The 12,150-nt window shown below is 32.0% G+C and overlaps 1 protein-coding gene across 1 annotated transcript; it reads left to right on the top strand.

Annotated features, from left to right (window-relative positions):
• Positions 1–1,508: 1,508 nt before the first annotated feature.
• LOC145719073 (A disintegrin and metallopeptidase domain 3-like) lies at positions 1,509–8,398 on the top strand (the record flags this gene model as incomplete). Its single annotated transcript, XM_081810594.1, has 4 exons — positions 1,509–1,602; positions 6,780–6,851; positions 7,089–7,255; positions 8,317–8,398. Coding segments are annotated over exons 1-4 (402 nt in total), but the record flags the coding sequence as incomplete, so codon positions are not given.
• Positions 8,399–12,150: the final 3,752 nt, after the last annotated feature.

Raw genomic sequence — 12,150 nt, 5'->3', positions numbered from 1 at the left:
GACGTGGATGGAACTGGAGGGTGTTATGCTGAGCGAAATAAGTCAATTAGAGAAAGACATGTATCATATGACCTCACTGATATGAGGAATTCTTAATCTCAGGAAACAAACTGAAGGTTGCTGGAGTGGTGGGGGGGTGGGAGGGATGGGGTGGCTGGTGATAGACATGGGGAGGGTATGTGCTATGGTGAGCGCTGTGAATTGTGTAAGACTGTTGAATCACAGACCTGTACCTCTGAAACAAATAATACATTATATGTTAAAAAGAAAAAAAAAAGAAGAAGAAGATAGCAGGAGGGGAAGAATGAAGGGGCGGGGAATCGGAGGGGGAGACGAACCATGAGAGACTATGGACTCTCAAAAACAAACTGAGGGTTCTAGAGGGGAGGGGGGAGGGGGATGGGTTGCCTGGTGATGGGTATTGAGGAGGGCACGTTCTGCATGGAGCACTGGGTGTTATATGCAAACAATGAATCATGGAACACTACATCAAAAACTAATGATGTAATGTATGGTGATTAACATAACATAATAAAAAAAAAGAAATCTGGCATTTTTGTCCTACTTTACACACCCACAATTACCATATGACTCAGGTATTCCATTTTTAAGGATTTTCCAAGAGAAATTGAAGAACATAATTGCACAAAGACCTCTACATGAATATGCATAGTTTCATTTATAATAGCTACAATTTCTAAGTAATCCAAGTGATCATCAACAGGTAAACGTATAAACAAATTGGGATATATTTCTAAAATGACACACTACTTAGCAATAAACACTAATGCATTATTAAGAATCACAACATAACAGATGAATGCTGAGTGAAAGAAGCCAGATATAAGAGTATGTGACATATGATTCCAGTTTTATGAAATTCTAGAATAGATTATTCTAACCTATGGTGAGAGAGAGCAGATCATTGATTGCCTTGAGTCATGTGGGCTCTCGACTTAGAAGAGGGTGATGGAAACATTCTTTATCTTATTTATAGAAATGGTTACATTGGTATATACATTAATATCAATTTATATAACTGTGATAGAGTTAACATAAATAAAGTATAAATGAGAAATTAAAGGCAATTTGGGGGAAAGATGATGAGAGTTAATTTAGCTTGAAGGTTGGAGGAGGGTCTAAGAGGAAAGTTTTGAGAAAAGGAAACATGGCTTTTCCCTCATTTCACTAACTTTTTTAAGGATTCTAATTATAAAGAATATAAGATAAAAGTTTTGATTTGTTCCTAAAATTTTTATTTGGAATCTCACCTGCTTATTTTTTCAGGGTCCTCCATCATCTTATTTTGCTGTCACTTATATCTGTATCGTTATGTATCCGTAGCAAACTATCCTATCATCTATCTATCTGTCTATCATCATCTGTCTGTCTATCCCTTTCTATGTGTGTGTGTGTGTGTGTGTGTGTGTGTATAATGTGAGTGAGAATAACAAACAATATAAGAATTTTTCTTATAGAATGTTTTATTTTTATGTTTTATTTAAATGTTTTATTTAATTCATGTCCTCTGTTTTACAGAAAGATTCAGATGAACTATTGGAAACAATTCTGAAAATACAAATCATTATGGATAAAGCTTTGGTATGCATTATTGATATTGATAATATCTTTGCTTTGTGTTTAAATTCAAAGGGAATATGAAAATGAAAATTCCACTTGTCTGAAATACATATATATTTTATTCTGTTCAAAATATGTATCTAGGTGTAGCAGGACATAAAGAAATGTGAATTGCCTTTGCATTGGCATTGGGGGGACTAGTATTTATAGTATTGATTTCAAAATCAATATAGAATTCTAGCAAAAATGTACAATTTGTATGTATGGAAGAGTTCTACTACATTATAATCTAGTCAATTATAATGAGCTGCATATATTTCTGGATCCGCCCCATATAGTGATGAAACTCTTACATAAATTAATTTTTATTTTAAAATAAGCTATTTAATTATTGAATTGGAGATTCCTGTTATTAAAAAGTATCTTTTATAAGATTATTTTATGCTTTATAATTTCTTGGATTCTCTTAGATTCTCTGACGGAAATTTTATATTTTAAAAATGGAAAGAATTATTCATAGGAATGTTCATTTAGTTAGGGAATATATTTTTTGAAGATTTTATTTATTTATTTGAGAGAAAGAGCATGAACTGGGTGAGGGCAGAGGGAGAAGCAGACTCCCTGTTGGTCAGGGAGCCCAATGCGAGGCTCCATCCTGGGACTCCGGGATCATGACCTGAGCTGAAGGCAGACACTTGACCAATGAACCACCCAGGTGCCCCAGTTAGGGAAATTTTTGTTTATATAATCAGTTTTAGCAAAGCCATTATGGTTAGCAATTAAGAAATCTGATCTTTTCATTATTACTGATATTTTTGCATAAGGTCTGTCAATAAGTGCATAATTTTCAAAATTAGATTTTGTTGATAAAAGGAAATATTTAGATCTTTACATAATTTTTTATAAAAACAGCAGGAAAAAGTAGACAAAATAATAATAAAGAAAAAAGCACGTATAATTTTATATGCACGTTTCCTTTTTTATATTTGAATATGTATGTGTATGTTCTTATACCTTTGTTTTATATATGCTGTTTTGTAAATTATTTTATGTTTTCCCGCATATTAATGAAATATATTATTTCAATTTAATTTTAACATTCACATAGTGTCTGATTAATGTATTTAATATAATTTAATCTATTTTACTAGCTAATGGCCTTTGGGGGCATTTAGATTTAGGTTTTGGTTGTTACATGGGGAATAATACTCACAAGCATTGAAATTATGCTCTGCCACAGCTGCCCCCATGAGGTTGCTAAAATTAAATCTAGACAGCCTACTTTCCTCTCTCCATTTAACTGAATACCTTCTTCCTTTCCAATAAAAACAGAAGGCATTTTCAATGCAAATGTCATCATGAGAAAACAACAACAAAGAACTCTAGAGCTTTTATATCCTATGATTAGTATTCTCTCTCTTTTTTATGTTCAGTTTATCTGTCTTAAATTTTAAAGTATGACTTTGTAAACTATTTTTTTCCTTACTCAGATAATCCCTGCCCTTTCATTAGAATGTTTAGTTGACTTATGTTTATCAAAATTACTAATACTGTGGATGTAGGTTAAGTACTGCTATGCTCTTAGTGTTCTACTCTTCCTATTAGTTATTTATTCTTTTGTTCCTCCTTTGCTACCCTTGGATTAGTGGGTTATTTTTAGTTTTTATCTTTATCTCCTATATTGGTTTTTTCTGTGATCTCTCTTTATCCCTCACATCTTACCCCAGTGGTTTCTTTATTGGTTTGAATTAACATTCCTAACTAGAATTAATATTATATCACTTCACATATAATGTAAGAGCTTTATAACACTAAAGTTCCATTTAACCCTGATATGGATATTAACTCCTTAACAGATACAGCATTTGCAGATATCTTCTCTTGTTCAGTAGGTTTCTTTTTTGTTTTGTTGATGATTTCTTTCACCATGCAAAACCTTTTTTTTTTCAAAAGCTTTTCATTTGATGTAGTTCCAATAGTTTATTTTTGCTTTTGTTTCCCTTGCCTTAGAAGAAATATCTAGAAAAATGTTGCTATGGTGGATGTCAGAGAATTACTGCCTGTGCTCTCTTCTAGGATTTTTATGGTTTCATATCTCACATTTACATCTTTACATTTTGAGTTTAGTTTGTGTATGATGTTAGAAAGTGGTCCAGTTTCATTCTTTTCTTGTAGCTGTCCAGTTTTTGCAACATCATTTATGGAAGAGATTGTCTTTTCCCCATCATATATGCTTGCCTCCTTTGTCATAGATTAACTGACTATATAATTGTGGGTTTATTTCTGGGCTTTCTATTCTGTTCCATTGATCTTTGTGTCTACTTTTGTGCCAATACCATATTGTTTTGATTACTACAGCTTTGTAATATATCTTGAGATATGGAATTGTGTTACCTCCCCTTTGTTCTTCTTGATCAACATTGCTTTGGCTATTTGGGATCTTTGTGGTTCCATTACAGAGCCATAAAATAGAATGAGGTCATGCTATTTGTGACAACATGGATGGGTCTAGAGGCTATTGTGTTAAATGATGTAAGTCAGACTGAGAAAAACAAGTACCATATGATTTTACTCATATGTGGAATCTAAAAAATAAATAAATAAACAAGAAGCAGAGTTAGACACATAAACATAGAGAAAAAACTGATGGCTGCCAAAGTGGAGGGAGTTGGGGATTAGGTAAAATGGGTGAAAGGGAGTGGGAGATACAGTCTTCCTGTTATGGAATGAATGTTATGGGAATAAAAGGCACAGCATAACATTAGAAATAGAGCCAATGATATTGTAATAGCTTTGTATGGTGAAAAATAGGAGCTACACTTGTGGTGAGCATAGGGTAATGTTTATACTTTTGGAATTACTATGCTGTACACCTGAAACTGATGTAACGTTTTGTGTCAACTACACTCAAATAAAAAATTAATGAAAATAATTGTAAAAATAACCCTATGTGATTTTTTTAAAACCAAATTTATCAATTTATACAAGACCTAAGGGCCATAAACTCTTTTGTAATTTCTCGGCACCCTGTGGTCTCAAATCCAGCTTTTAATTTTTTTATATAAATTCAATTAGCCAACATATAGTACATCATTAGTTTCAGATGTAGTGTTCAGTATGTGATGTTATTATATTTTACTTTGCCATGTGTTATAAACCACAAAATAAATTATTTTTTAAATATTCAATTGTTTGAAGAAATTAAGGAAAAGAAAAAAGAATTTAATTTTCCCCTCATGTTTACCATTTTCAAAGCTCTTCTTTCCTTCTTATAAGTCTGTTTCTGATATTTCTGTTTAGCTTGTTGATGACTTTGCTTCAGCTTTTGCTCATCTAAAATCATTTTTATTTCATCTTCACTTTTTAAATATTTTATTTGGAAATATTTTCAAACTTTCAAAAAATTTGCAAGAATTTTGCTATGGTGAGTGCTGTGAATTGTGTAAGACTGTTGAATCACAGATCTGTACCTCTGAAACAAATAATACATTATATGTTAAAAAAAAAAAAAGAAGAAGATAGCAGGAGGGGAAGAATGAAGGGGGGTGGAATCAGAGAGGGAGATGAACCATGAGAGACTATGGACTCTGCAAAACAAACTGAGGGTTCTAGAGGGGAGGGTGTGGGGGGATGGGTTAGCCTGGTGATGGGTATTAAAGAGGGCAGGTTCTGCATGGAGCACTGGGTGTTATATGCAAACAATGAATCACGGAACACTACAGCAAAAACTAATGATGTAATGTATGGTGATTAACATAACATAATAAAAAAATAAGAATAAGGCAAGAAATAGTTATACTCTCTTTATTCGGATTTATTAATATAGTATCCCATTATCACTTGTGCTCTATTTGAAAGTAAGTTGTAAATTTTCAGTGTACGTTTACCTAGAATAAGATCATTATCTTATATAACCACAATAGAGTTATCCATGTAAGGAAAAATAACATTGTTAAAATACTTTTTATCAAGTCTACCATAACTTAATTGCATTATAGTTGGATAGTGTGATCTAAGTGACAATGCTTTATATTCAAATAACTCTTTAATGGCCTAATATGGGTCAATTTATATAAAACTTCCATGTATGTTTGAAAATATATATATATATACACATTCTTTCATTGTTTTATATAAGCCTTTATTCACCTTCACTCATACCACACATGCTGCACTGTGCGTAAATATACAATATGATTTATTGGAAAAGAGAAATAGCAAAGTACAAATAGTTTCTAGAGACCTAGGAGGATAACATCTTTTTTGTCTGTATCAGACAACTCTATCCATTACATTTTTTTTCTGTGAGTAGTTTTTGGCAGACCTGCTGCAGATTTTTGAAGCTCTCAAGCTGCCACTTTTCATGTTTTCACCAAAAACTTAGAAATGTGTGTACACATACAACTGAAGTATTTAAGAGAAAATATGTGATTTTTGTCTCCTTGAATGAAGACAATTGCTTGAATTTATTTTTATTATTATGGTACATTGTTTATCCAGGATATGTAGTCATGTTATCTTATTGTAATGAAGATAAATGGTGGCATATGATATAGCAGATAAAAATGACTTAGTAGCTTAGAGATTTGAGTCCTGGTTCTTATCTTTAGTAGTTATATGATCTTGGAAACTTACCTTTCAAACCTCCATTTTATATGTGTAAAGAGGAAAATAATCACAACCTTCTCATTTTAATATTATTGATTAATATGTAAGCTCCCTAGGTTTAAGCTTAAGACTTACTAAGCAATTGATAAACCTTAATTCTGTTTTTTTATTTCCTTTCACTGAGCACCACCTTAGTTTAACATTTTATATCCATTTAAAATGTGGTACTTTAAAGAGGGCACATATTGAATGGAGCACTGGGTGTTATACGCAAACAATGAATCATGGAACACTGTTCTAGAGGGGAGGGGGTGGGAGGATGGGTTAGCCTGGTGATGGGTATTAAAGAGGGCACGTTCTGCATGGAGCACTGGGTGTTATACACAAACAATGAATCATGGAACACTACATCAAAAACTAATAGTGTAATGTATGGTGATTAACATAACAATAAAAAAATTTAAAAAACTAATGATGTAATGTATGGTGATTAACATAACATAATAAAATAAAATTAAAAATAAATAATTAAAAAAATAAAATGTGGTACTTTAGTAATTTTCAGTAGTGAAACAAAATTTGTCTTTCAGTTTGATTACATGGGCTCTGAAGTGGCATTTGCAGCTGAGAAAGTTGTCCATATCTTTGGTCTTATCAACATTGTAAGTATTTATGTTTCAGTTAAATATTAAACATTCCTATTAATGCTTGTATAAATAACAGTTGTATAAATAACATTTTCGATTTTATTAAAAAGTATAGTCCTACCAACTAGTTTCACCCACCAATGGATTCCATCTCCAAAAATGAGTAAATTGAATCTATTGCATTATGTATAGAGATGTAATATAATACTTATGACTACCTAAACCTGTATGTGGTGTATCTTCTATTTTTAGATGTTTTCCCAGCTTAAAGTGACTGTGAAGCTGACTTCTTTGGAGCTCTGGTCAGATCAAAATAAGATTTCAACTAAGGGGGATGCTGATGAAGTACTACAAAGATTTGTGTCATGGAAAGAACAATTTATGTTTCAAAGATCTCATGATATGGCATATTTATTAATGTGAGTGCATTTTTTGCATTGATATAGGGCTTATCAAATTATATGATATGTTAACTATCAAAATTATATACAAAATGTGTTATGTATAATGACAAGAAACCTCAAAAATTGTACGTATACTGTTAGCAAAATGCAAAATATAAAAATCTGATAACAATGTAAGACACTAAAACACTAAAACAGAGTAGACTGTTTATCCATGGAAATGTAATAGACTTGAAAATTTGGAAAGCCTCGGGAGAAACATGGGAACTCAAGGGTTTTAAAGATTTTCTCAGAGGTAAGTAATTGAAACCATCATTTTAACATTAAATAAAATATAAATTAGTTAACAGAATGCAGTAATTGCATATAAAGTGATTATAATGCAAAACATTTAAATAGTAATATGGTTACCTTCTGATATATACGGACCCAAGGTGTAGCTATATAACTGCATGTATTGTATCTTTCAAAAGCCTTCTTTTTGCTTGACTAATTTGATTACATGGAAAAATAAAAACGCAATTCTGAAGGTCTTAAGCAATATGGAATACATTTATACATCTATTGGTGTTTCCTGTGGCATTTAAGGTCAGATTTGGGGACTTAGGAGCAATATTAATAGGACTGAAATGTGTGAGGACACTTTCTGTGTCCTATCTCTTTTCGTTAGCATACTGCATGTTCTCTTTTCTCTCCCTGTCCTCCAATCCGATATTTTTTACACACCTTAAAGGACCACTGCATGCAAATCATGGCAGTAGGTTATCCTGACTTGTACACATTAGAATTATATCCATCTAGTGGTGGCAACAGTGATGATTAATGTTTTGGAAGGATTAGGCACTGCTGGGTTTTGGGCTGTGTATCATATAATGTTAAAGTAGACTTTAGAACTTAACTTTGTAGGAACTGTGGGATATTACCCAAATACAAAATGATTGAAAACATTAGATATGATATGTAATATTCAAGTTTCAAAAACAGCTTTCTTTACTGAGGAATCCAATTCTTAAAAGGTCATTAAGTTATTAATAATTTAAAATGCATTTATTTACAAGAAAAATTTTGTTATTTAGTTATAGGGATCATCCTAATTACGTGGGAGCAACATATCATGGAATGGCATGCAATCCAAAATTCGCTGCAGGAATTGCTCTGGTATGCATTTTACTCCCATCTATTCAGTAATTATATCATGTTTTGAAAGTTAATATCCACTTCAAGGAGCCAAAGTACATATAGTATATTTACCATGCTGTTTTGACACATTTTTATAAAATATTTTTTATTTGGATTTTGAAACTCAAAACATTACAATTTTTAAAAGTTTTTTTGTGGTAAAATACACAGAACATGAAATTTACGATCTTATGGTAATGTTACGTGTGTTCCATTGCTGTGTGACAGATCTCCAGAACTCTTCATCTTGCGTGTCTGTAGCTTTGTACCTTTTCACCAACATGGCCCCATTTTCCAAACCCTCTAGCCCCTGGCATCCACCATTCTACTGTCTGCTTCTGTGAGTTTGACATTTTTGATTCTACATATAATGGTGATCATACAATATTTGTCTTCATATGTCTGGCTTATTTCTCTTAATATAGTACCATTTAGGTTCATCCGTGTCATTGCAAATAGCAGGATTTCATTCTTTTTATGGCTGAATAACATTCCATTCTATGTGTGTATATATAGGTGACATTTTATTTTTCCATTCTTCTGTCAATGAACACTTAAGCTGTTTTCAACACCTTACTATCATAAATAATGCGCAGTGAATGTGGAATTGCAGATATATCTTTATGATACAGATTTCAGTCATTTTTGATAAAAATGCAAAAGTGGGTTTGATGGATCATATGGTAATCCTATCTTTAATATTTTGAACCATCATACTGATTTTGAGAGTGGTTGTGTAATTTTATAATCCCATCAGCAGTTCACATTATAGTCATCATATCCTCACCAACAGATGTTATTTTCTGTGGTTGCCTTTTTTTTTTTTTTTATGGTAGCCATTCTATTGGGTATGTGGTGATATCTCAATATGGTTTTGATTTGCATTTCTATGATTATTAGTAATATTGAGGATTTTTCCATATGCTTTTTAGTCTTTTGTATATCCTCTCTGGAGAAATGTCTATTCAAGTCTTTAGCCCATTTTTAAATTGGTTTATATGAATTTGATTTTTTTATTCTTGGATTTTAGGAGTTCTTTATATTTTGGATGTTAATCTGTTACCAGATATATGATTTGCAAATTTTTTCCCTCATTTTGTAGGTTGCCTTTATACTCTGTTGATCATGTCCTTTGAAGCACAAAAGTTTTACGTTTGGTGTAGTCCTGTTTGTCCATTTTTGCTTTTGTTGCCTGTACTTTTGGCATCATATCTAAGAAATCATTGTCAAACCTAACATCATGAAGATTTCCCCCTATGTTTTCTCTTAGGAGATTTATAGTTTGAGGTCTTACATTTGGATTTTTAAGTCATTTTGAATTAATTTTTGTATATGGTGAAATATACAGGTCCAACTTCATTCTTCTGTATGTGCATATCCAATGTTCCCATCACCATTTATTGAAAAAGCTCTTTTCTCCATTGAGTATACTTGTTTAAGAGACTGTCCTTTCCGCATTATGTCATCTTGGCACCCTTTTATAGATCATTTAACCATATATGCAAGGGTTTATTTCTAGGCTCTTTAATCTATTTCAGTGATATATGTCTATCTTTATGCCAGTACCATACTGTTTTGATTATTTTGCTTTATAATATGTTTTGAAATCAGGAAATGTATATCCTTCAACTATATTCTTCTTTTTCGAAATTGACATGGTTATTTAGGGTCCCTTGAGACTCCATATTAATTTGGGGGTTATTTCTTCTATTTCTATTAACAGCTTAACTTCAATCACATACAAAAGCACTACTCCTTTATAATTCTACTCCACACTTTATGTTACTACATAAATTATAGGACTTGTTTTGTTTTGTTTGGTTTGGTATTTGTCCTTCCAATTCTATACAATATTTAAAAGTTAATTTATTCACCAAAATTACAATACTGCATGTTACTATATTTGTCCATGTATTTACCTGTATTAGAGAACTTTATAATTTCCTTTTAGCTTTAGGTTGCTATCTAGCATCCTTTCTTTTCACCATGACAGCCTCCATTTAACATTTATTATAGATCAAGTCTAGTGGTAATTAACTTTTGCTCATTACCTCAAATTTTATTTTTCTGAAAAAGTGTTCATGTCTTCATTATATTTTGAAATACAGTTTTGCCTGATAATGATAATTTTGGATGACAGTTTCTTTCAGCACTTGAAAAGTATTCAACCCAATCCCTTCTGACCTATAAGGTTTCTCCTGAGAAATGTACTGATAATCCTACGGGAGCTCCCTTATATGTGACAAGTCACTTCTGTCTAGCTGCTTTCAGGATTCTCTCCTTGTCTTTGGCTAATGGGAATTTTTGTGAGTCACTTTGGATTTCTTGGTTGGAATTTGTTGAGCTTCTTTTGTATGTTTACTCAGATTTCTGAAGTTTGTACTCATTATTTCTCCAAATAAACTTTCTTTCTCTCTTCTCTTTCTCAGACTCATTATAGGAATAATACATATATTGATCTGCTTGTTGATGTCAGTAGGGTTTTTTTTTTTTTTATATATTCTTCATTCTTTTTTTCTTTTTATTTTTCTCACTGGATGATTTCAAATGATCAGTCTTCATGTCTGATTCTTTCTTTTGCCTGATGAAATCTGATTTTAAATAAATCCCTTAAAGTTTTGAATTCATTTATTGTTCTTTTCAGCTCTAGAATTTTTTTTATAATAGTTAAAATCCCCTTGTTGATATCTATACCCAGAATTTATTTAGATATGTATGGCTAGTTCATCATTTTAAAATCAGTTAATGTAACCTATTTCATCAATAGGCTAACTAGAAAAATTGTTTGATCATATCAATAGATGCAGAAAAAGAATTTGACAAATCCAACACCATTTGTGATGAAATTTAGGAAAGGAGGTCTAGAAGGGAATTTCCTTAACATGAGAAAGAACATCTAGAAAAAAACCTATAGCTAACACCTCAGTGGTGAGAAACTAACTGCTTTCCCAGTGAGATCAGGAACAAGGCAAGACTGTAACTTGCCAGTCCTTTTCAGCTTTGTACTGGAGGTGCAAAACAATGGTAACACAAAATGCTGTGAAGATGTAGAGCAACAGAAACTCTCATTCATGAAGATGGGAATGCTAAATGGTACAGCCACTGCAGAGACAGTTTGGCAACTTCTTACTCTTAACATATGATACAGCATTTATCCTCTTGGCAGTCACCCAAATGAGTTGAAAACATATCCACACAAAATCATGTACATTTATAGCAGCTTTATTTGTAATTACCAAAAACTGGAAGGAAACAAGATGTCTTTTAATAAGTGAAATGATAAACACAATGCAATAAATACATATAAAGGAATATTTTATTCAGGGATTTAAGAAGTGAGCCATTAAGCCATTAGAAGATATAAAGGAATCTAATATCATATTCTTTTTTTTTTATCTTTTTCTTTTTTCATTCTTTCCCTTTCTTTCCTCCCAGTTTCAGGTCTTTTCTGATTTGTTTAGTGTATATTTTTCTGGGATCATTGCTACCCTGTTAGCATTTTGTTCTCTCATTCATCTATTCTCCTCTGGACAAAATGACAAGATGAAAAAAATCACCTCAAAAAAAAGAACAAGAGCCAGTACCGACTGCCAGGGACCTAATCAATATGGGCATTAGTAAGATCTCAGAACTAGAGTTCAGAATGATGATTATAAATACACAAGATGGGCTTGAAAAAAGCATGGAAGATATTAGAGAAACCCTTTCTGGAGAAGTAAAAGAACTAAAAT

This window comes from Leptonychotes weddellii, unplaced genomic scaffold (assembly GCF_054177405.1).
Source record: "Leptonychotes weddellii isolate Sample4059 unplaced genomic scaffold, ASM5417740v2 HiC_scaffold_2974, whole genome shotgun sequence".
Classification (NCBI taxonomy): Eukaryota; Metazoa; Chordata; class Mammalia; order Carnivora; family Phocidae; genus Leptonychotes; species Leptonychotes weddellii.
Note: the sequence above shows the minus strand (reverse complement) of the source record. Positions and strands in the feature narration are given on the sequence as shown.